This window comes from Falco cherrug, chromosome 1 (genome assembly GCF_023634085.1).
Source record: "Falco cherrug isolate bFalChe1 chromosome 1, bFalChe1.pri, whole genome shotgun sequence".
Lineage (NCBI taxonomy): Eukaryota > Metazoa > Chordata > Aves > Falconiformes > Falconidae > Falco > Falco cherrug.
In genome coordinates, this window is record NC_073697.1 from 12474380 (window position 1) to 12500697 (window position 26318).

General features: G+C 43.6%; 1 protein-coding gene across 2 annotated transcripts in view; it reads right to left on the minus strand.

Annotated features, from left to right (window-relative positions):
• Positions 1 to 26318, minus strand: part of MAML3 (mastermind like transcriptional coactivator 3) — a 252514-nt gene that overhangs the window by 83937 nt on the left and 142259 nt on the right. For both annotated transcript variants that reach the window (XM_055697220.1, XM_055697218.1), the window contains exon 2: positions 7259 to 8749. In XM_055697220.1, the coding sequence (XP_055553195.1) occupies positions 7259 to 8749 (1491 nt within the window). The remainder of the gene's footprint in view (positions 1 to 7258; positions 8750 to 26318) is intronic.

The window sequence follows — 26318 nt, forward strand, 5'->3', positions numbered from 1 at the left end:
CTGCTGCTGCTTTTATTACTGCTGTTAGCTGCAAGGTCTAGTAAATCCACTCCACGCAGAAAATGCAGGCACAGCCTCCTTGTCGGTGGCAAATGAAGCAATGTCAGTACACGCTGAGCAATTACTTCAGCCATGTCCTCAGTACAGAGAGTAACTTGGAAACAATGCCATTTGTTTTTGTGAGGGGTCTTTTCTAAAAAGACTACGTGACACATTAGAAATACAAACACAACCAAAGAGCCGCTTCCGAGAAAGAAGTCTGGAGTCGCAGCATAATCTTAATCGTCCAGTTGGGTAGTACAAGGACAGGTAACACTGAAATGGAGGTAAGGAAAATCCCCAGTATTACATTATCTTGCAACACTATCGTAAGATTAATAATTTGACATGTTCTCCTTTTATATTTTAGAGTCAAAAAGGTAAAGCAGAATCAAGAGTAAACTTCTGTCCCAGATGGCTAAAGGAGAGCTGGAAAACAAGAATCCTAGCAGTTCAGAAAACAGGGGAACAACTGCCACCTCCCACCCCCCACCCCCCCCAATATATGTGATTTTTACAAGTGCATGATTTCAAAGCAATTTTAGAATTTCTGGGTATTTATGACCTGCAGCGTGATGGGGCATGAGTTGACTTTTTTGAGACATTCAGGCTTACGTACTCATGAATTTAAACATAGAAATATAGATTCCTTGAAAATGAAGGTCTAATTAATATTTCTGAGTTGTTGAGAAGCAAACTGGCAAAACTGAGAATTATGGAAGGAAAATGAAAAAAGCCTTCTCTCAAAATAAAAATGGAGAATAACAGAATCCAACTCATAAACTTGAACCCACTGTCAACATCAAAACACGACAGGTACCATCTCACAATAAACACTTTTCTGGATCCACAAAAACTAAAGGTATCAGTGGATGACTGGGTTTGCTCCTGTAGCTCTCCCGCAGCGAATATGCTGATTCTCAGAGGTGACCACCTGCATGGAAGAAGAAGGACAGGCTGGAGGGCTTTTGATTTTCCAGAGAACACTGGAACGCTGTTATGTGAAGAAAAGGCTATGTGGATCTTTCAGTCACCATATAGCATTGAAAGCATCAGCCTTTTTGTGCTAAATTAGTTATGCTGATGCTCGGAGGCAGCAAACTAGCCTGCAGAAGAGCACAGTACGGGGAGAGCATAGCATGAACATCCCAGTACGGTTCAGCAGTGCTGGGTCACCAGCTAATGACAGATCCAACCATAAAAGCTCATGGAAAGAACACAGTTTTACACCATCTGTATACTAACGTTAAGAGCATATACAATAAACAAGAAGAGTTAGAGAGGCTCATGAACAATGAGAAATGGATTATGGCTGGCATTGCTGAAAGCAGGTGGAATGGGTCATGAGAGAGGAAAACTAAAATTGATGATGATAACTTGCACTTTAAGGAGAAAAAGGCCAAAAAATGCATAGGAAAGGGTAGCACTTTACATAAAAATACGCTGCTACTGGCTACAGACATTTCAAAATCACAGTACCTCATGATTGCAGTCGTAACTAATAAAACTAAAGGAGAGTTGGTTGGCACATGTTTTATCATCAGACTAACAAGCCTCACTAAATAACAGGACAAACCGCTCTTTACACAGTAATCTAGATCATGCAGGAAGAAAAAGTATGCTGTCATGGTGACTTTAAAATGGGGGACATTTAATATACACCTCGTGCAGTCAGTAATACAAATTTTCTGCTTCTATAAGTAACGTAGACAATTTCTTTACAGATGACAATAACTCACACAATCTTCAAGAAACTAGATGAGAAGCAAATTGTACAACAACGTACTTTCACAAGTCGTGGACAAGCAGAGAAGTTTCTAATAGCCAAAGATTAACCGCTACAACTGTGATATTTAAAAAGAGGAAAAGACTGGTTATTCTGACACACTCTCTGGCAAAACAATGGAACAACTGGTTTCAGTTCTTTATCGGCAATGACTCAGAGAATAAGACAGGAATACTGGTCAGCACTGTTTCAGGAAAGCAGGTTTCTCCAAAGACATCTATGGTTTTCCTACGATAAGATGATTGGTTCTGTTGGGGCATGGGAGCAGTGCTCTTATACTTTGATTTTGCAAGGCTTAGACTAGAGAAAGAACTCTGTATTGCAGAAAGACATTTACCATATGGAATGAACAAAGTATGTATTAGGTTAAAACGTGCATGCCCGCGGGTCACAAAATGAGGAAATAGCAGCAAGCCCAAACTTAGGTTTTAGGATTATGCCATGGAGGCCTAATATTAACCAAGTGCTGTCCAACACTCATTTCTAGTCATTTATGGCTAACATGGTGCCCTGCCCAACACAACAGGCAGATGATTGCAGAAACAGTAAGGCAGCCAGGCTACTGTTTACAAATTGCCTGGTGAGATGGTCAGAACCCATCTGAGCACATTTCGCTTACCCGCCTGTTCTTAAGATCTATGGGAGACTGATTTCTGGGGAGCAAATTTCAGCACTTGTAAAAGGCTGGTCCTGCACCTGAACTCAGGGGCAAACCTTTGGCAGAGACCAGTGGCTACGAGTCAAACACAGCACAGACAGGCATTCGCTACACCTCTACAGGCTGTTCAGCAAGTCATCCTCACAGTCTCAGACATTATTTCCATTCCAGCTTGTCTGCCCTAAAATCTGGTAAGACAGTTGCGTTTCTGTGACACTTTCATGCAATGAATACAAATCTGTAGACTTTCTTCTTTACTTTCAGGTAGGCTTTTAAAAAAGGCCAAATCCCAGAACATCAACAATCTCTTTTTCTCACTATCCCAAAGATAACCTTCAAAAAAGTGTAAAATCTCTTTTACAATTCCGGTGAGAAACACACCTTTTCACTTAGAAAGGACAAAGACAATTACATTTTGGAAATGTTCTCTGGACACGGATCTCCCTCCCTTGATCCTTCACATGCAAAACCAGACTGAGCAGATGACACATCTTAAATTGATAAGATTAAAACAAAAGACAGAAAAGAGAATTTGAAGATATTCTTCCAGTATGGTGTCATTTCTCCTCTTCATTCACATCCCTCCAATTTCAAACAACATAACTAGTGGTTTCAATAGGAACTATAATTGCAGCATCCTCACAGTCCCATGCAGGCAAAGAGCTGCAGTCTAGGGTTTCTTTTTCTTACACCCACAGAAAATTCTGTTTTGTTTCGACCTCTCATTACTCTCCCTCCCTCACTTGGCTCCAAACGTCAAATCCTGTCTCAGCCATTCAACATTTATTCCACTGGGCTGCTTTTTTCTCTTACCATTACGCATTCATATTGAACAGCTGGAACCAAGAAAAGGCACAATTAATGATTCTGATATTTTCCAAAGAAAATGTTTTCACTTTTCCCAATTTGAAATTACTTTCTGGTTTAAAGAAAATAAAATAGAAAAAATGAATAGAAAAAAGTGCCTCCCATAAAACCTTACGCACACCTCAAAACCTAAATGGAACATTTTAGGTTAAACAAAGTTTTGAGAGAGGAAGTTGGTTTAGGCTTGCTTGCTTTTATTTTTTATATCACATAAAAAGCTTAAACAAAGGCCCTGTTCCATCTTGGTATGAAATCAATTTCTTTTACTACCACATGGGAACCAGAATAGCAGAGGACCTCTACCCCCTCAAATACCTAACAAGTTACCAGCCCAAGTGAAAATCTGTACTTGCGGTTTTAGCCTATAGCCACAGATAAGTAAGAATGAAAGAACCATCCAGACAAAGCAAGAAGCTAAAGGGCAATACCTGCCACATACTCACAAACTAACAACTGGTTTTAGGGCAGATCAGGGTCAGGGTACATGGGACAAGGCAAAGAGCAGGGATTTCAAAGTACACGCCTGACCAAGTGGGGAACAGTCGGGCACAAGGGAACACTAGTAGCAGGATGGAGCCTCGCTGAAGGTAGATGGGTCAGGATCTGACCATGGTTTTTGCTGAATACAGATGGGTGAGGATTTGACCTTGGTTTTAACAGTCAGTTCCATAAAAACCAGTCAGAATTACCTTCAGGTTCAAAACCCCAAACCAGTATCTGCTTTGGGAAAAAACAACAAATACCCCATCCAGTGCTCCTTTGAAAAGAACAAGCTATAGTATAAAATAGAGGACACGGTGGTTCAGTGCATATGGGTTGTTCAGCAGTAGCGTGATGGGAGCCACAACCACAGTGCCAGTACCAGTCCTGGACCTGCACAGCAAAGCGACAGGAAAATTTTCAATACCGACAGTGTAGAAAAGACTTTAGAGAAACCCTACCTTTGTCGGATACTAGTTTTGCTAGCTAAGCTGCTGATTTAGCACTCTGCTTGTCCTATCGCTCACATGGATATTGAACGGCACGGCTTTCTCTCTTGCTGTTCACCGCTGCTTACAAAAGTACGTAGTGATGCTCAGCAAGGCCAGGACACAAGCCCTGAGCACCAGCACTGACACGCCAATAGGACAGCGACAGGGAACTGACCTCCACAGAGCACTTGCAAGGTCCAAGCTGGACTGAAAAAATGGTGTGTCTCCCTACAGTATGCTCAATGACTGAGGCAATGAGTGCGTGTAAAAATTCTGCTTATTAGCAACAGAAGTACCTTAGGCCCAGAAGAACATGGGTTTAATTAGTGTACACGGTGCATGTGTGCACGCATACACACAACCAGCCATACATCAATTTTACAGCAGTACACTGAAAATAAGACAAGGCATTTTTGTACATGTCTGATGTTCCCTAAATCATCTTTTGGTTCTCAAATATGCCCCTGTAACGGTCACCTGACAGAAATATATGGACAGTGCTAACCATAAGACGCAGTATCTAGAATTTTTTCCCCCTTAAATGCCATTTGTTAAACCCTCAAGATCATTTAACACATACACTTTTACAATTGTGTAGCAAAATCAAAACTACAATGAAAGTAGAAACTATAAACTGACAGAAAGATACATTCACTTCACATTCAGAAATATATTTCAAACTGAAGTGTGCAATCTCCTTATTTTCCATATATGTTCTGGCAAGTCTGACTGTCTGCATCCTGCACTAAGTAGCAGGATCAGATAATCTGCATCAGTCTGGATTTAACTCAACAATATCAACATATTGTTTTTACCACCTTTGCAAAAACAATCCGTTTCCAGCAAGCACATCCCACAATAATAAGCTTTCCAATTTTCCACAGAAAAATGCTTTTCAGGGAAACAGGAAGGGAAGTAATTAAGAAATACATTACAGCTAGAAATCTATTATTTCAACTTTCCTCACCAAACAAAATCCCTTCAGCATAGGCAAGTGGGTTCCACAAGTAGTAAAGGGACCTTTCTTCATCTACACACAAGCAATAAGTCCCTAGTCCTGACTGGGTCAATAAATGTGAATTGCACATATTATACAACAAGGTATGGCTTTGTCTTAAGTTTCTTCTTCATTTGACATAGAAATTAATATCTGGACATGTTTTCGGAAGAATACTTGTATCCAAATATCTAGTTTTTCCTACATTAAAAAAAAAAAAAAGGAACTGAGTGAGATTAGATATGTGAAACTTTGGTTTATTGTTCACACTGGAGAACTGCAGTGAGATATTAACATGAATTTCTCAACACAGGAAATGGAAGAGATGACATTAACTCCTTCACAAAGGCAGTTTGTCCCCTCAAATGTTTGAAGGGTCTCCAAGTTCAACAGATTTCACAAAAACAAAGAAAAGAAACAATCAAGCATTAGACAGTGTGATCAAACATCCTCTGCCTCTCAGTTGCAACCTGACAAGTCTGTAGCTCAGATTACAGCCTGAGTTTTATGTCATTACTGCAGTATTCCTCTACATAAGTCTTCCCAAAAGGAAGAGGCTTTAGACCAGTGATTTCTAATGCAATAGGCAAGCAGAATTAAAATAAAGGTACAAACCCTTGAGCTGTCACCATACACCCTGAACCAAAAACAGGAGGCAGATGAATATTTGTTTTGCAACTGATTTTAAATAATACGTGATGGGCTTTGGCCTGGTAAAGCTCCTACTCCTCCTATTGGTGGATCCCCAAACTCCACAAGCTGAAGAAATGACAAATGTTGCTGTATTGCTACATGCATTGCAGTGTGAGTCACAGTTAAACCAGGCTCAGAAGGAAGTACTCCTTGTAGGTGGTGTGGAAACGGCTAATTTGGTAAAAAGCTGTTACAGCAAAACTATCAACCAACAATACTATTAGTGAACTATTATATCAGAATTCCTGACACGTTTTGGTGGCACGTAACTTCGGCGAAGGCATCACCTACTTTGTGAACAGATTATCAACTTGAATTCTTTTTAAAACCCTTAAAACAACATTCGGAACATTTGCTATCGAGCCTTTCCATGACAACAGTGCGCGGATGTTTACAGGGGCTGCACAAGTAAGAATACCCAGCTGACTTAGGAGGCGACAGGGCATTACTATAACCATTATTCAAATCGGTCATCAATTCTTTCCAAAGCAATCCCCAAGCCTGGCAGCTGCTGCTCCAGTGGTTAGCATGGAATACATGTGAGACCGTTACGCCAAGTCACTCAGGCCAACATGGCTTTAGCCTCTTGTTGAAAGACATTATGGATTCATAACAATAAAATACTTGAGGCTGCTAAAGACTGCTACAAAGTCCCAGAATAAACCATTTCATTTCACACATGGTTCAAGCGCCACTAAAAACATTCGGCTATGCCTACTTCTTCCAGTGCAAACCAAAGGCACTCAGTACCCCAAACGTCTTTCCTTTGTTCCCTGAGCCAAAATGCCAAATGTGCTGTTCAAAGCCAGCTCAATCTCTGCCCCAAGAAGAAGGGGCCAACCACTCTGTCTTTTTGTTACAACGCTAGCTACACTGTAGAAGCCACGCAGTGGTTTAGGATTCAAACCCATGAAGTCTTACATTATAAAAAAAAGGAAACAAACCCTCCGAGGAGTGACTTCCAACACAAAACTTCCCTTAGTGGCCCTCAGCACTCATCAGTAGAAGCACAGGGAAAGACTGCTAGTTCAGAAAAACACTTAACAACATTTCTAAAGCATAAAGCAGTATCATTTCAGTCATTAAGAACATAATTTCTTAAAATAATCAAGACACCACGTCCAAAGTCCAAGAAGCGTCTGCAATGACATTCCATACTTTCCAGGAGAAAGAGGAGGAGGGAGGAGGAAATTGTACAAAGAGACGCTAAGCCTTTGGTTGCCCATGCATTGTGCATTCAAGCTTACCTGACCAAGGGAAGGAAGTGTTGCATATGCCATGGGCTGGTTCATCATTCCTTTCTGCTTCATGATGAGCATGCGTTTCTGTTCCTCGCTCAGGTGCGTCATCTGAGCTTGCATCTGCGCCTGCTGGGATTGCGGCTGCTGGATGTACGGCATCATGGGGTTCTTGCTGGGATTTGCCATCGGTGGGGTCATCCTCTGACTCAGCTCAGCGCTGAAGTGGGTCAGAGGTTTGGTGTTGCCGTAAGAAAGCATGTTGGGCTGTTTGCTTAAGGAGTTTGTGCCCAGGTTATTTGGCTGCTGACTGATCATATTCATGTGATTTTGAGGGAGGTAGTTATTAATTGTGGTCTTCTGTGGATTGTTTGCCATAGGAGGCACTATTGGGTTTTGGTTGTTAAAGGCTTGGGGATACATCATTGGGCTATTTGGTTTGTCTGCACTGAAGGGTCCTCCATACGGACTAGATGGAGGGCCCACTGGTGACCAGCTTGAGGGCTGATTTGGATGCTGCTGCTGCTGCTTCTGCTGCATGAGCTTAGCTCTTTGCTGCTGCTGGGCTGCCATTTGCTTGAGCTGCTCTGCTGGAGACAAGTCAGCGCTCGGCATATTCACAGGCCCAGGCCCTGATCCCGCCACAGCTGCTGCTGCTGGATTCATAAGGTAGCCATTTCCAGAGCGCGCCTGCGTCTGGCCCGGGGTGTGGGCCTGGCTGGGGGTCTGAGGTGACTGAACAACACAGTTTGCTGGTGAGCCGGCAGGGAGGGGGGCTGGCGGGGCGCTGGATGCAGAAGCTATGCTAGAGGCTGTGGAGACGTTTGAAAATGGAGGACCAGAAGAAGAAGGCCTCACCTGGGGAGATCCTAACGGGACGTGAGCGAATGGAGAATGAGATGGATCGCTTTTCACGCTTGCGCTCTCCTGAGTCTCCGTGGCAGGCCTGGGGAATTCTGGCTCCTTCTTTTCCTCAAAGTCTTCGTTGAACAAATCTTGTATATCATCCTCTGGCACGGTGTTTGCTAGTTCATCTATTAGCTCCTGCCACTCCTGATCATTCAGGTTAATGTCCGAGAAGAGTTTGTTCTGATTTGAAAGAGATGTTTCAGAAGTGTCTATGCAGCTGGGGTCATCCAAAGGCTCTTGCTTTAGCTCCTTGTTCTGCAGGATGTTAAAACTATCGTCTAGCTCATTGCACCCATTAACGGGGAGCTTTATCTCAGAAAGCCCACCATTTTTACCCAAGTCTTCTAGACCACTACCGTGAGTTCCACTGTTCTGCAGGGGCAGGGGAGCTTTCATGTCGAGCTGGTGAAGAGGAGAAACAGCAGCCAAAGGCAAATTATTGGGCAAGCTGTTGATTGCCTCGATGCCTGGAACATCCTTCCGTATCCGCTTGCTGGTCGGAGAGAAGCTCCCGTCACAAACTCCATTCTGCTGTTCTCCATTGAGAGGTGAACGTGCGCCTTCCAACTTCCTTTTGACCGTCTCTTGAAGCTTAAAGAAAAACAAGAGGGGGAAAAAAAATTAAGCAGTTGCAGATACAAAAATGGTGCTGATAAGCTTTGTGACAGATACTCCTCATCGAGCCTACTAGTGACAAACTCTGATTGGGAAGTTTCTTTGATTTCATTCTTATGCCTTAATCAATTTGAGAAGACTGTCTAAAACCATGTGAAAGAAACACTCAAAAAAACCCCCAAAACCAAACCTGCTTCTGAATAGGACAGCAAAACTGTAAGATATGTCTGTGCTCTCCAAGCTACCAGAATTTCGTGGAGTAAGTTCACTAATTCAACTTTTTAGTGGCCAACATATTAATGAGACTTAAACAGCGCCTAACACAGCGAGGAGTCTTAAATTGGACCAAAAAAAAGGAATCACTAAAATTTACTATTTACTCTGAAAATCTTTTTGTTGGAACTTTCTAGAAGCTTCTTGAAAAATACCTGCAATCCAATTGATTTACTTCTTGTATTGAAACGCGTTATTGACACTAAATTTTTTTGAGAGAATTCATTAACATAGTTTCATTTGATTAGTCCTCTGTTCTTCACTACAAAACATATTGAGAATCAGTTTTAAGTGAGGAGAAAAATACATCCAACCCTAAAAAATAGAAGGTGCTTTGCATGATGTTAACTCAGACAAGTAACTAAAAAAAGGCAACAACCTGTGTGCTAGGAGCTAACGTAAAAGATAAATACCTAACAGAAATGATAGCAAAACAAGTCTCCGGGAAAGTAATTAAATTTGAATATAAGAAAGCTATAAAATAAAATGTATTTATGCAAGCTTTAACTCAGGTTAAAAGAAGCATATTAAAGCACTGTAACAACCTACAGTCTTCTCCTATCACACCAAACATGAAGTCCTTCGTTTATGTACCGGGCTAAAAAAAGCATCCCTCTTAGGTTAAGGCAAAAAACAATAGTGGGGAGGGGAGGAAGCAAAGAGGTCACAGCTCTAGCGAACGCCTTCAGGACACACTTGCATCCTTGATAACAGAACAATAGAAAATGAAATACTGAAAGATTTTATCAATTTTTAAAGTATTTTTACTGGTATGAAAGCCCCAGACACATAGCTCCCACCCCTTCCCTAACCTAGAGGTCTTCAACCTTCTTTCTTCCCACAATCCAGATCCCATTTATTTCTCCCATCCCAGAGGGCTGGTTCCCCTTTCACGCCGCGTGTAAGACAGGCAAGCAAATCCATATCTCATCCCCATTTTAGAGGGAGCAGTTCTGCGAAGGCTGTGCCTTTCTCCTGCCCTTCAGGCCTGCTGGCCTCTTCAGCATGCAATGCAGACGGACACGGCTGATGCACGCATTGCTGCAGTGCCAGCTGACCACGCATGGGACGCTAAGCTACGTGGTGGCCCTCTGCAGAGATGTGACCTTTGTAACAATGCAGAACAGCAAACAGCAAGTCTAGGAGTCCTTAAGCAGGCTGTCAACTCCTTGATTTGTAAATGCAGAAGAGCTCTTCTATGTGGCAACATGATTAACACACAGCTCAGAGTCACCAGTGGGTCTCTGTTGGCATTTCGTGCCTGAAACTTCGCTGCCTGTTCCATCTGCACAAAGCCAGTATGGGCCAAGCCCCCCACAGGCTAAAATTCCTTCTTCTCTTGGCTTCTGTGGTGCTGCACAGACTGGCTGCTCTGTGACCACAGCCTCTGCCACACAGACCACTGCTTGGCTGGGCACCTCCTGCGCAGCTCCACAGGAGCTTACCCTGAGCCCTTCCCCACCCCTGGTTTCTGAGGGCCAGGAAACAGCAAGGCCAGCGGTTTGCACCAAGAAGCTCTTCTCCCTGCGCTACAGGCTGCAATGGGGAACCCACCTGCAGTAGGGTGTGCGTCAGGATGTCCCACTGCATGTGTGAGCCCCCATCACTGGGCTCCAACTCTTCTCCCCTCACCTGACTGCAGCAGCTCTTGCCCCCATGAGCTCCACTGATGCCCAGGATGAGGTCCTGCACGTGGTGGCAGATGCAGGCAGGAGCACACACCACGCTAGCGCTCTCTTGATTAAAGCCTGGCAGTCAGGTTAACGAGCCGTGGTCTGCAGGAGCACACTAGGCTGCAGAGCACGGAGCCCCAAAGCAGAGGCATCAGCTTTCCATCTCTCCGTGCCACTAGCAGGAGGCGCTTGCCCAGGGGTGGTAATTGCCTCATCTGTGACAGTTAACAGCAATGTGGAAGGTAAGTCGACACCCAGGACTAGCGTGAAGGAGAAAAATCAGATCCCACAAGGAGGCTTATGATATGGCTCTCGCCTCCGCTGCTTCCCTCCCCTAAAAACCTATGTTAAGCTGAACACCACCGTATGGCACTACAGCTCCCTGCTGCTTTTTGACCGGTGTAACTGGCTGCGGCAGAAGACTACAGCTGAGCCACTGAGCTTGTTTTACTGATCTTTATATAACCCTGGTTCAGACCCCAGAGATGAGGAAAGGACGACACAGACGTGGTAATGGCACCGCTTCACAAGTACGGCAGCACAGTCACTTCCAGGTTGCCTTTCTTCAGAGCAAGGAAAACAAGAGCACAATCTGTCCTCAAACCCAGGGGGTAAGAAACACAGTTGATATAACAGCTTAAAATAGCATATGTAAATGTCACCCCTGATGGGCCACTCACACAATTTACAGCTGAAATCACTGCCCATTTCACCTCCTAACCCGTCTCACTACGAAGTGACTATCCCTGTTTGCCTTCCACATCAGAAAAAGAGTCACCTAACAGCATGTGACTCAAGACCAAGTTCGATGGACATGCACATGCAAAAGCAGGGGTCGAAGAAATGTCCCAAACTTGCGATGCCCCTTTGCCCCAAGTTCATATTTGCTAAATGCTGGGCTAAAGAACAGTCATACCAAAGGACCTGGTGATAGGCTTCTAGTCCTGAAGAAAAGTTCATATAAGGAAAAGACAGGGAAAACAAATGTCTTAATGACAAGTTAGGGATTAGTGAGAGCAATTATCTCCTGGGAAATACAAGAGAACTCACGCCCATTCCTTTCACAACAGTTTGAAAGTAACCCTTATAGCGTGATACACTTCCACATCATTTCACACTTCCGGGTTTCACAACATCGACCAATTTATTCTGAATTCATCACCTTATTTATACATGAACGTTTACCAAAAGAAAACTATCAAGTGTAGTGACAAATAACCGGTCCTAAAAATATCAGCTCCTGAAGTTTTATTGTGTGCTAAAACTTGGATGTCCCCCATACAAATATACAACGACTTTAGTGAAAGTACAAGCAGGCCCAGTATATAAATATTAATAATCATGTTTATCATGCATTACAACAAAAAGAAGCTTTAACATGGAAACTATTTTCCATCAAATATCAAACATACATAAATTGAGTCTTGTTGCAAATGAAAACAAAATGAAGCCTATTCTAAGTTTGTAGCTCCACATTATTCTCCTTCAGAGCTTCTATGATTTGGGGGGTTAACAGGCACTAGAAAAAACCCAATATTTTTATTTTCTTTGTTTGCTCATTGAAAAACTGTAGGTAGACATAAACATATCATGAAAGGTTTATTTGAAGGCAACATGCTAGATACAACCTTTGCAGATGGGGAAGAACCTTGGCTTCAGCATTTTGGAGAGGTTGGGAGCCATAACAATAGATGCATCTCCTGATTTTGGGGTACAACACAGAGATATTCTTATCAAATTATTTCAATGCAACCGTTCATTTTCGTATCTTGATTTCATTCCCAATCACCATGTCAGCTATTGGATGGCTTGAATATCATATGCTGACACATATGCTGACCATATACTGGCAAACAGTTTACCACCACCAGGACTCCACAGTGTCCAAGAATAAAACCCTAGAACTTCCCCTTCCCTCTGTAAAAACGATGCCTGAAGTGAAATATTCTCCTGTAAAGTACCTTCCCTCTTCTTCTAAGTAGCAGTACATAGCTTGTACATGTGATATACAGTATGTATCATGAAGATATTAGCAGCAGCTTGCAGATTTATATCTAGGAGCAGAAGACTCTTCATGCGTAAAATAAAAAAGGAAAAATAGTAAAATAAAACAAAACGAAAACAAAAATGTTAAAATAACACCCTTGCCAGCTGCATAGCCCTTCAGCTTTATTCATACAAAACATTTGGCCAATGGATCTGCATTTCACAGCAGGTTTCTACCCTCCAAGAAGAAGAGTGTGAGGCCGAACTCACTAGTCTTTATGTGCCTTTGGAGAAACTCTAGCTGTAGAGCAAGAAAAGGTCAGACTTTGGCAAGCTGGCTTTTTAGATGGCTCTTGACTGGGGGAGAGGCAGGGGGGCACAGAGGCTGTGCTTGCAAACATGCAGACACACGTGGACCCAAATGGTCTAATCCAACCCCATCCTGAAATTTTTGGCAGAGCTGCTCGGACATGTCATGACAGACCCAATACATGAACAAGAGAGTGTTGAGGCTGTCGGCAGAGCTTTCATCTGCGGGAGAAGCTGCTCCGCTTCATCCCACCAGCAGCAATTCATTTTTCAAAAGAAATGAGACTGAGGTGCTGTTGTTATAGCAACAGCCGAGCCACTTGCGGGCCCATCCTCCACCATCGTGCTGCCTTCAGTGGGCGGCTGTTCCACTCATCCATGGGGAGTGACCAGGGCTGTGGCGGCAGCTTAGTCCTTTCATTGCTCTTTAGGAAAAAAAAAAGGGGGGGTGGGGAGTGGGGTGGAAGCACGAAACAGGGAAGCAGAGAGGCTAAATTCTCTTTTTGCCTGAGCTGAGGCTGAGCACGATTTACAGGGTCTAACACAGGTCCGCTTCCACTCAGTGGCCAGATGATCTCTGAGCCCACAGCCAAGAAGGATGGGGTCACTTAGATGCTTTTGTGCATCAGCTACATAGTGGACATGTTGCTGCTGACCTTCATCTTGTTAAGGCAGCTCCAGCACTTCAATAAGAGGCAAGGGCCACAATTGTTAAAGGTCTGGCATGCATGCTCCCCAGCTGTACTGGGACGCACCTTGCTCCGTAGCTATCTTTGTTTCCCGTGGGAAAGAAGAGAAACCAGCCAAAGCCCAAAGTCCATATTCCTCACAGAATATGCATGTTTACAAAAGACAAGGGTTATCGTATTCTCCATACCGCTCTTCTATGACTCTTCCTGTTAAAAATAGAAATTGATCTTTTCCATTCCTCACGTTGAATCACAATCTGGCCCACCAGCCATCCGTGTTCAGATGGGCTTCAGAGTTCCCTTCCATGGCAATGACTCATCCTGGCCCTTCCTGCAGGACTTCTACTCTCCCTCCCATCGGTCTGTCTGGCTTAGCACCTCTTCTTCCAGGTGTTCCTGAGCTTGCCTCACCTTTATTCTCCCTTCCACTCCCAGAACTTTTCCAGATAGATCTTGACCCCTCTGCCTCTGACAGGGAGTGCTCACCACGAGCTCTGCCTAACACCATCCCAGTTCAGCCGCCTCCAAGTTCTCTCCTTAACCTCGTGTGCTGCACTCAACTCCTAACAACGATGTATCGAGTGTCCCAGGAGTTGCTGTGAAGTGACACTAAGCAACTGGATTTGACGTGACAGCTCTTCTAAGCAAAGATGTAATGACTATAACGACCTTATCTGAGATCAATAAGGAATAATCAGTATTGCCAATTGCGTGCCAGCAGTTCAGCTTCAATATTTGAAAGGATTCTCATTTCTTGCACATCCTTCCTTGCTGTACCACTTCTCAGACTGCCACTAAAAAGTCAACAGTGCCAAAGGGTGCCACAGTCCGAGGTACAACCATATCTGGTGATCAGTGCCTGAAGTCCCTCACGTCCACAGTGGTCTCTGAATGTCATTGGCTGCAGATGTCACGCAGAGATGGTGAGGAGCACAGGACAGCCTTTCGAAAGCCGAGTCGGAGCTGAACTCAGACAAGTGGCCAAGCAAAGCAGAGGTGGGTTACATACCACTGCTTCCAACACATGAAAGTATTTCTCGCATCAAACCACTCCCCTGCTACTTGAATTTCCTCACACTGCTGAAAGCACTGCACCGATGCCTGCTAACTCACAGGATGAAGCCTGACGTAGCAAATTGATTTTGGATCACAACTGCTCACTTGAAGTACATGCTGTGCTCTTCCATGCTGCGCCTGCCTGCCCAGTTCTTGTTGGCCAGGGCAATATCTCAAATACGCAGGAAATTCACATTGTGAAATCTGTCTGAAGTTGGTAAAATCTCGATCTGCCAACCTACCCAATAACCCTGCTCAACTCCGCAGGCTCACAGAGTAACCTCTGCCTCACAAAGGAGGCCAAACCTTTGCCTGTTACCCAAGCTGCTAAGGGCTGACGGGGTCTCTGTCATCACCCTTATTTTCACAAGCAGCCGACAGAAGAACAAACCTACTCCCATTCATGATAAGAAGAAAAAGATGCTCAGGGCACCAGTTAAACCTGAAAGAGCTAACAGTGAGGAAAAAGCCACTTCTTTGCGTTGTAGCCAGGCTGGTTAGACAGGAAGGATTGTTTTCTCAAGCAGCCAGAGTAGAGAGTAGGGGCTGTCTGGATGCAAAGCAGCAGCACAGCGGTGTGCAGGGTCCTCACCGGAGCTGCCTGCCCCAGCCAGCTGTCAGGCTCCCAGCCACCAGCAGGAACTGGATCATGCTGGGAGGTCAAGCGGAGGACAGGGAAGAAGGGTAACAAAAAAGGCACTGGATGAGAGCAAAACAGCAACAGCACTGGCGAAGTCAAACCAGGGAAATGCCATGACTCTACCTGCCCTCAGTCAGCCAGGTAAGGATGCTGATGAAAAGCAAGAACTGGCATGAGCTTTCATCAGAGCTCTGAGAGAGGGATGAGCAAGAGAAGGGAAGGAGACATTTCTGGAGAGATGGAGAGAAAGAGAGGTAGCTTCTCCCATGGCTCAAATCCATCTCATTATCACAGACTGAAGAAATTTCATACTTCTGTTGCTCAGGTCATGTGATAACAGAACTTCCAGCTCTGTGCATATTAATTTCATCAAAATAAAAAAGATAAGCATATATATCTTAACTGATGTTTACTGCAGTCTTTTAAACCACCCCATCACATTGCTGCCAGAAAGACATTTTCTGCTGTAGAAATGAATGCTGTTGGAGAATGCCTAGCTAGTGAGGGATGCAGGAGTGAAGAAACTGTACAAAGATTAGTGGAGAAATATATACAAAAAAATACCAAGTATGCTGCTCAAATTGTATGTGTCTAGAACAGGCTGGGGAAAGTGTGATCCTTCTGAAGCCTAAGTGCATATATCATATATCAGTTCCAGTTTGCCTTTATAAAATATTTTTCTTTCGCAACTTCTGTCTTTCCCTCTACACAACTCCAACTAAAATCTGAATACAAAGACACTAAATGACATGCTTCTGCGGAGATTTGGCATGCAGGGTCCCTGGGGAAGCTGTTGAGTAAAGCACAGGCAATGGATGCAATTCATTTTCTTAATACAAAATTATTGGCAAGTTTAACTGGACTTCAAGAGCACAAATTATTTCATGGATGAAATGCTGTCAAACAGCCTTCCTGCCCAAGTGTAGGATCTACATGGCTTCTTCCTTTTCAGGTCCACCCAATTTAATCCTTCTTTAGCCCAGTAAAGTAAACACTGGCAAAGCAGTAACCTCATCACTTAGGGAGTGCCAGCATTCCTGTTTGTGCAAAATGAAGGTGCTAAGAGCCTGAGACCTAAACTACTTCGCTGGCAGTGCTTACTCCTGTCTCTCACACCGAACAGCAGAGCTACAAGCTCCCTGCAACTGTCCTTGCAGACCGCAGGAGTTACATTTTCAAAGAGCGTTATGAGGATTTAGTCAGGCAGCCTCTAATTGACTTGTCTGGGAGTTGCGCTGATAAATCTTCACCCTTTGAAAACGTTCCCAATCTGCTTTGTATCTGGACAGGAGAGAAGCTAATGACAAAAAGCAGACACTGCAGATTATTAAAGCTGAACCTCCTGAAGAACTGCAAATCAGGATAGAAAAGAAACACGGGAACCTCTTGTATTTCAAGCTAAGAAGCAGCAAAGCAACATATCCAGCACACGCACCGTAGCTACTCATTCACTACACACTAGCTCTTTAAACTGCGTATGTGACATTAGAAACAGTCTCCTGGAGCAAATCTTGCCCCGATCCATCCTTGGATAGGCACAAGTTGTAGCAAGCTAGTGAAGCACGGGGGTGGGCACCCTGCCTACCCAGTGAAGGGGCATTTCGGACACGAAAGCATTCTTATGCTCTGCAAAGGAGCAGCAGCTCTCTGACACAGCCTCTCCTTTCCTTCATCATTAAGGTGCTGGTAGGATATGAGCTCTGTTTATGACTTCAGAACTGACAGACTAAAAATCTTGCCTAACTGCTGTAAGGCAAAAGCCATTCCTATGCTTAGAGCAAGCAAATTATCTTCCAGTCGCATGCAAAGTACCGCACCATGTCACAATCTACATATATAATATAATGCTCCAGAATATTCTTGGATGAAGGAGGAGCTGGAAGAGATAGGGATGATGGAGGCATGACAATACTCCTCCAGTGACACCGTCGGTTTCCATGGACTATGAGCCTCTATTCAACCTCTTTTATTACCAAAGCTGCCTAGTGTACGGTCTCTAGAAGAAGGCTGTCAGAAGGCTGAACTCAGAAGGGGTATCGCTATCTCCCATTCATTTCACTGGTGTTAACTCCCAACAAACACTACCTCATGCCAACATAGCTACTTGATTCCACAGTTGCATGAAGTAGCACCTTCCAGTTTCTCACATTAATGTGAGGTAAGTAATTTCAGGGATTCTTCAACATGACTAAGTTCAAGTTCACACTTTTCAAAGCAAAGTGCTTGATGTAATCAGAAAAGGAAGGAAATAAGAGCCAGATAGTCTATACACGGTACCTGTTCAAGCCCACACATTTTAGTCACCCTCTTGGGATAACATCATCATAAAGGAAACTCCTATTTGAAAATAATTTTAAGATCAGAATTAACCAATTTCCACAACTAACACATAAAAAAAAAAATAATCTTGTGAATCAACAACAGGACAAGTTATACTGTGCTGCAAACAAAACAGTGAATTCATTCCAGAGCTTGTCTCCATAAGCATGCCTCGCCTTCCCCAGGTGTCCCCTGCGCCTGACTGTGCAGCTTGTCTGAGGACATAGGTGACCTGAAGATTTCTTTCCAAGGGCAAATACTTTTAAAGGAGTGTAGGTTATCTAAGTACAGGTTAAACAATTAACAGTGCAGTAGGCATTGCAAAGGAGACCCAAGCATGGGGGGGAGGAAAATCAATCTTTTGCATGCTAATGAATTAATACTTATATTTTTTCAAAGTCCTCATTCTCATTATACTCCTGAGCCACGTCTTTTGGGGAAAGGAAAAAAATAAAATAAGCACAGGACAGGTGAGTTTGTAAGTAGAATTGTGCTAGGCTATAGACCATAAAAAAATCCAAACAACTAACTAAAAATTCTAAAATAGAAAAGATGTCAGAAACATCCAAAATAGATCTGGCTTTTTCCTTCATCCAAACAGTTCCCTGATCAGCACAATCAGTTTGATCCATCTCTAGGAAAGAAAAGCAATGCTAGAACTGCTTGTTTGCCTTGCCTTTGCATATCTATTTAAAAGAATGCACGCAGCAGCAGTTTTGAAAGACTCCTGTACAAAATCCATAGCCCAATCATGAGAGGTGCTGAAGCCCTCAGCTCCTGTTAAATTCATCAGGATTTCGAGGTCCATTGATAAGATCACTTCCTCTGCACCAGAATTCCTTCAGAAACAGTCACTAGGTCTGATAGAACAATTCTTCTTTACATACCCTTTTTGCTTTCAATACAAGTTATAGCCAGCACTGAAGGGGGGGTGGTGGGGTGGTAAGGCAGGAACATTGAGGATCTGTGAAGACTCAGGGAGTCAAAGGATTGTACAGGATGCCCCAGACATGTTCTGAATTACTCTGAGCACAGTGTGAGAGCTGTTTGCCATGGGCTAAAGGCCAGGCAGCACTGAATAGCAGTTTTGCCCTAAATATGGGCAAGCAAAACATACAAACTTTACTTCTTTGTTGCCTCAATACCTTCCCCTCAAGCTGACCCTGGGTCCCACAAAGGCACACAACAACAACCAATGAAAAAGTATGTGTCTGGTCTCCCAAATCTCAGCAATTATCAGTCACAGAGTCCCCAAGGCTGGACCTGCTGTGTGGGGTAAACTGCAACTGTACTATTCAAGCCTACTGATGAAGGGTAAAGAGGAAAAGAGATTCTAAGGAAACCAGGGCCCTGGTTTCAGCACAGTATTTACGCACATGCCTCACACAGAGTAACCCAAGCAACCTAAAATAGAAAGAATGGTCTGTGCAACAAACACCACCATCAGACCAAAGACCTTCGCTCAGGTCTTACCTTCCTTACTTCATCTACAGCAGCTGTCTCCAACCCAGGACAAAACTCTTGCTCTCTCCCATTGCTAGTCTGAATATACATACACAGTGTAGCTGATCTGCATATGGGCATTTGGCTCCATGCTTCCCCCAAAGGACAGATCCTAAAAAGGATGCACTTCGTTGCAAACTGGTGAATCTCTTTGCTGCCTGCACATACCTGGGGCACCTAGGAAAGACAGCAGCTGTGGGAAATTTGCCTAAGCAATTCATACTGTTTGCTCCCAGCTTTCATGCCCTTCCCGCGGGCAGCATGGACCGTTTCTCCCCGTGTTCCCAGTACCTTCCTCAACAGTGCGAATGCACATTTGCTGGTTGTGTGATAATGACGCCCAGCATGGGCATGGGTGCGGTATCTGTCTGCTGTTGGGGAATGGGCTGCGAGGCACCTAGAAAAGGTGGTTTCCAGGATCTGATGCCAGCAGTAACTGTAAAATCAACTGGCCTAGAGCCTTCCTTCTGGTGATGTCTCAGTGACATCAAGAAAAAAAAGGCCCATGCTCAGTCTCAATGAACGACACTGACAGACTGGGAAGGGCCCTCCTCAGCAGTAACCAGACTCTTGAGAATGGACATCCCATCCCATGCTTGCCTGATCCATCCTCCTCCTGAAGCTGTTACATGAAGTTTGCAGATACCTTATCATCAGAGTATCTTATCACTGAATGCTTTTGAAAAAGCATCAGCTTTTAGGGGAAAACCACACCTCTACCTTCTCAAGCCATCTATGTATAAAGGTGTTTAGTTCTACGCAAAGCTTGTCTAAAGCATCAGTGCCCCAGAGTACAGCAGCAGCAGCCTGTCTGCAGGAAAATTCTCCAAGCTGCTAGCTGCTGGGGGGTTGAACCCATTGCAGCAACGGTGGGAAAGTTTGTCAAAATCCCAAAGGTATGCGAGGCTTTGAGATGTCTCCATACAACCAAAAAGATGACCAGGAGAAAAGTGGTCAGTGCGTCAGTGCTCTGATAAACTGGTCAAATTCCAGTCGTGGCCACACACCAGAGTACTATCAGGCATTTTTATCTATCTCTGTATTTTGAAAACAGCCCTCCAAGGAAAGGAACCGCAACTCATAATGTTACCCAGGTCTGCACATGCTGACTGTACACAACACAGGTGGTTGGTTTTTTACTTTTTCCTTTCACTGGCAAAAAAATTCCCTGCATTTTCCACACATGTGCACACATGCACATGTAGTTGCTGCCCATGATACTCACATGGGTTTTCATCTCAGCAATCTATGCATATTAAGCAGCAGCTAATTCAAATTGAATTTAGACTTCAAGCCTCATTCACCACTGAGAGCTTGTGCCTCTAACAAAGCGTCAAACACAAGATGACAAAAAACCATTTGCTATTGTTAGATGCTGTAGGTAAGACTGAGTCACTGAGAACACTACAGTTCTTTCCTAACCCCCTTGGAGGTACAAAGCACAAAACATAGTTTGCTGTTAGATAAGCCATAGAAATGCACCATAAGCCAGCTGTGCCTTCATATAATGGGCTTTCACTAATCTGATTTTCCTTCTTAAAAGACTTCTCATTCCCACCTTTTTCTCCTGTTAGAGGAGTGATGAGCCACCTAGTACTAAGGCACTTTTAATTTGTTAGTCTGGATATAAAGTACTCTTGGGCTACTACCAGAATTATGTGGATTTCGGTCTCAGAGGAAAACAGAGGCGAGCTGAATGTAAAAAGAAAAAAAACTATTTGTGTGTCAAAAAACCTCCAGAAATCACTACTTAGGGCTTAAATGGTGTCTGTCACTCAGGTGCAAACATATATTAAACCTCTGAATTTCACTTCAGAAAACAGAGCAGGAAGCTTGCCTAATGCTGTATATGAAGTCAGTGGCAGGGTTAGAATTGGACTCAAATCTCCCAAATCCTGTGCCCAAGCCAATGGGAATACAAAATACCTTATATCTTCTCAGATCAATAGGTGCTTTTGCTTCTCTTTCTTTTTTTTTTATTCAGGAAAAATAAAGGCGGGGGGGGGGGGGGGGGGGCAGCTATGAACAGGACAGAAAGAGCCTGGAAACTCCTGTAGGCACCCTAAGAAAGTTGCAGGCAAGAACAAGTCGATTCATTCCAGTCTTAAGGATGCCATTCACATCCCATATACCAGGCTGAGATAGGAATGAGATAAATCATGCTCTAAAGTGTCTTTTTCTTTTCACTGACCTTAAAGGGAGCCTTGGTAACTAGTTCAAAGAGAGGAATCCAGAGTCAGATGCCTGGACCCTTCCCAAGCCACCAACGTTATTTGCCCAGTCACAATTAGGGCACTAATTACATACTACTGCTGTTGACATCTGTGTTTAATAAAGATTTCTGTCTGCATTAGGTCAGGTCTTTCCCCCAGTTTCATTTCCAGAGGCTTCAGTTTTGTCCCACTAAACTCTAAGAAAAAAGCTTAAAATCTTCATAGTTTGGCCTATAATTATGATATTACATTTGCTCTTGGAAAGAGTCTTACTTTCTTGTAGCGCCAAGGGAAAGAAGGTTGTGCAGCTCCAGGTTCTTGCTTAGTAACTTACATGCTTAATCACTTCTGGATTTTTTAAAAGAGGAAAAGATAAGAAGAGAGGTAGCAGGAGGGGCTGTGAGTTTAAATCCAGATAAATAGTAATGTTATAACCATGATGGTCTAAGCAAAGTATGTGTAGAGAAGAAAAAAAAAGTATTTTTAATTAGATGCACAGATAGCAGGGAAATATAGACAAGCTTTGTGGTAAACAAGCAGTTCTTCCTTCTTAAATAACAGTTGTAGTAACCTTAGTAACAACTTTAACAATGAGCAGGCATACTTAAGAAATGATGGAAAATCATGTAGATATCAGGTATATAGGATTGTGTGCAAATCTGCTGTGTGATAAAGCTTCCCACAGTATGAAAGTTTGTTTTTAAAGGAAATTACATGGGCAGCAGGTTGAGGTTTTTCCTAGGGCTATTTACAATACTCCTGTATTTTTCCCTCTTTCTTCTAAGCTTTTCAAAACTGTCAAATGAAAACAAAAGACTGGCAATTAGCATATTTCAGAATTGCATTAAGGGCCCGGCTTTAAAATGCACAGCTGCCCAAGACTGACATTTTTCAATGCCAGGTGGAAGACACCAGGCCAAGAACCAACCTTGTGTATTTTGGTTCATGAGGGTTGCAGGATTTGCAGGAGACCATGGTCTCAGTAATGTCTGGGACATGAAGTCACCTTTTTTTTTTTTTTTTTTTTTTTTTTCCCCCAAAACCAAAGCTGTCTGGTATTGCCAAACTCCAAATTCAGACCCACAATGATCCTATTAGAAGCATTCAACACTGCAAACCATGAGGATTTTCCTGACTCATCAGTAAAGTAGCGGCAGCCTTCTCCTCTCCCTGCTAATGAGGAAAGACTGCAATGCCTGAAACCAGAGCAGGTATGTTCCCCCTCAAGTGTTCTCCTCTGTACAGCAGCATACGCTACCCAAGGATATCCTCCCTGTACAGGGCCTTGAAACGTTACCAGGCAGCAAGCTACTAAATGGCTACTGGGTGAAAGGCTCGCTAAGGAGCTGCAGGGGGAACACAGCAGGGCACAGCACCTCTCTTGGGAATGCCATCTCTCCACGCAGCCACTGTCTAGCAGAGGTTCAAACCACAAGGTTTCAAACTAAACCACAGAACCACGCAGATTTGCCTCTTGGTCTCAGCACAGCAGGGCTGCAGAGAGCCTGTGCGCTCTGGCATTCCTGGCTTACACTTCGGTATCTCTTAGTAAAGGCATGCAGGCAGGCATCCCTGGGGACAAAGCTGCTCTCATGCTGCTGCCCTGCAAGGGGCTAAGAGCTGTAAGTGGTCGCTGCCTCCTCTGATTTCCCATAGCTCTGCCGGACCCCTGAAGCTCTCATCTGGGTGGCAGCAGCCATCAGAGGAGGCTATGACAGACAAGTGGCAAGCTAGCAGCAGCGGCAGCAGCTCTCTGCAGTGACGGGAGGCTTCAGGTAGCTGGGTGTGAAATGTGCATCAGGCAGGTTGGGAACATTTGCTCCCCCCTGGCACAGTCCCATCTTTTTTCCTCTGCTGTCACCATTTCCCGTATTTTCATAGTTTAGCTCTCACAGCCTCACACATAAGTTATATGGCTGCAGAAGGCAAAGTGGCTCTAAAGCATTAGCCTTCCTTCTGACAGTTACAGGGCCTCTTCCTGCTCTCACCCTCAGCACATTTATATTCTGCGATCAGGCTCTCCCCATTTATCTGTCTGCTCTCTTCCCAGCTCTGCTGGTGTTTACAGGTCTTGGAAAAAGCCACAAGGAAAAATGACCTCATTAGCAGTTTCTCCAAAAAGTCAATTGGAGCTGGGCATCCACCTCGTCCAGCAATTCTCAAACTCACGAAAAACATGAAAGGAAACAATGCCTAGGGGCGCTCCAGGAATTCCAGCTACTGCCGATGAGAGGAATTTGCATAACTTGCCCCCATCCACAGTGCAAGCAAGAAGTTTCTGCTGCATCTGTTCCTTGGCCTCCTCATTTTCACCTCACCCTTCAGGAACAAGAAACCTTCTTTGCATATGCACAGGGCTGCAGGAGCAAACTGCTTACAGATGGGCTCAGCAAGTGGTTTTTACACCTGCGATGGCCGGAAGATATGCCAGGGAAGGCCAGCTCTGTGCCTGCTCTGTTTCCTACACTGTGCTTACTGACTTCAACTGCAGAAAGGACACTGGGCTAAATGCCCCTTTGATATGGCCCAGTACAATTGTTCTTATACCCATACCGCCTGCAGAAGAAAAGCTACTTAGAAGCTTTTTACTAAAAAAAAAACCAAACAGAACCCTCCCTCTACCAGTTTTTGAATGTTCTAGTTTTGAACATTTTGATGATAACACATGATTTTATAAAGCTGCAGCAATACAATGCAAAGTGGTACAAACTCATTTCCAGTGAACCCTAAACAAAGCGGAGTTGGTGCAGGAATAACAACCTTAAGTACTTGCTTAGCTGCTTTTTGAACATGGACTGAATGCCAGACTATGGTCATCCCATTAAAAGATAAACAAACGACTGTACTTTCTCCTCTTCCTCTGGTCAGCCCCCACCTCCTCCCAAAACTCCCACCTCCAACATAGCCGTGACCTGATACCTATCTGATTTTGGGTTCCCAAAGACTGTTATCACAGTTTGGTATCTAAAAGGAAGAACTGTGATAACCATCACACCAAACTTGAGGAGGCATAAGTAAGTGATTTTTACTGTTCATTTTTCTAGAGGATCTCAACTTTCTTTAGCAGGAGAACTCTTCTTCCTAATAACCAGGGCATACAATGTAAACAAAAGATTATTTGGTACCCAGGGTATCACAGCGAAAGGCCATGGAAAGCAAAAGACACCAGTAGGAGCAGCAGACAAGAGAGCCTAGAGGCCTTCAACCTGCCAAGGCCCCTGATACGAATGACAATGTCGTACACAAAAATTAGGCTTTGCTAGAGAACAGACCAGCCACATCATCGATAAAAAGGCACAGCACTGATAGTTACTTAAGGAAATGTGAACTGTCATGATACTTGAAGTGTTTTTTCTCTGCTTCGTGGGCATAATGGGATCCTCTCAGAAAATGTAATCTAATTGGATTTAAACAATCAACTCATTAAATTATTGAAAATACAGAAGAATAAATATATGGAGATCCTAGATATGCAAAGAGACTATTTATTCTTTTGCCTAGCTTTCCTTACTTTTCACATACAATGCTGTGACTCAAACTCCACAAATTCTGAATATAAAAGGATCACAAAATTCATTTTTTAATAGGGAAGGAAAAAAAAATAAATCAACCTCCTTGGCAGAACTTGAACTCCATTCCTCAGAATTATTAGTTTGGCCACTGGAGGGCTCCAATATTGTTCCATAAAAGCAAAAGAAAGTTTACTAGGAAGGATAAACACATAACAAATAGCCTGGGCAATAAAGTTCAAACATAATAAGCAGTCTGAACCAAGATCTATGGGTTTGCAAGCATTTCATAAGAGTCAGAGCTAATTTAACCGTTGTTTTGCTCTTGTAGCACAAAAGAAGTTGAAGAAGAATGATCTTCTTCCAGTTTGGCTATAAACGTCTCCTCAAATACAGCACCTATTAAAATGATTTTTGTAAGCAATAGTAGAATTACTAGTTGCAGAAAAGCAAAACCCACAGGTTTCACTGGTACATGTCAGTAAAAGACTTCTGCACAGAAGCCCAGTGCTGTGGAGCACAAAAGAAGTACATTCTCTGTCCCTCTGGTGACTTCAGCCTTCTCAATGAAAGTTTACTGAGATACATCATGCAACTTGGCAACTGGGAGCACAGGGAGAAGAGCCTGCTACATAAAGTCCCTGATTATTTCTTCTTTTTTGGAGAAGCCATTGTTGGGAGTTGCCTTTTATTTTCTAAGAGGATTTACATGTTCAGGTATAGAAAGTCAAGGAATAACTGGCCCTAAAACTAATGGGTATTTTCCCAGTAACATGGCAGCCAAGATTTTATCAGAAAAATCTATGTGGTCCTGCAGAAGCCAGTACTGGCACTGATGTCAGCTGATAAGCTAATGACTGCAGTCTATCAGCTGATAAGCTAATGACTGCAATGCTCCAGTTAAGGATAAAACAAAAGCTATTTCAGTATAGGAGCATGAGAAAAAGTATTTCAACCACCATTCTATCTACAAACTTACAGAAGAAAGCAAAATGTCGAAGTACCCACACACACTCCCCAGTTCGCCTGGTGGTGGTGGTTGGGGGGGGGAGGGATTAATCCTGGGCTGAGATCCTGAATGTTGGAAGTTTCACACTGAGCCAAATTTTACAGCTGAGTTAAGCACTCCTGAAAATAAAGGACGTTTATTAGAAATACTGAAAGATACTAGTGGGTACTATGATAAGCCCAACTGAGCGCTGTTCTTGTTTGATGAAGTGTATTGTATTAGGCTGATGCACGAAACATCGTGGTTCGCTGGCACCTTGCCCTGCACACACTATTTTTTCCGCTTCTTCAATGTAAAGGAAAAAAGGAAAAAAATAGCTTGCTTAAAATATCCCTGCCGCTCTCCTGTAGCCCCTTCCTCCAGCAC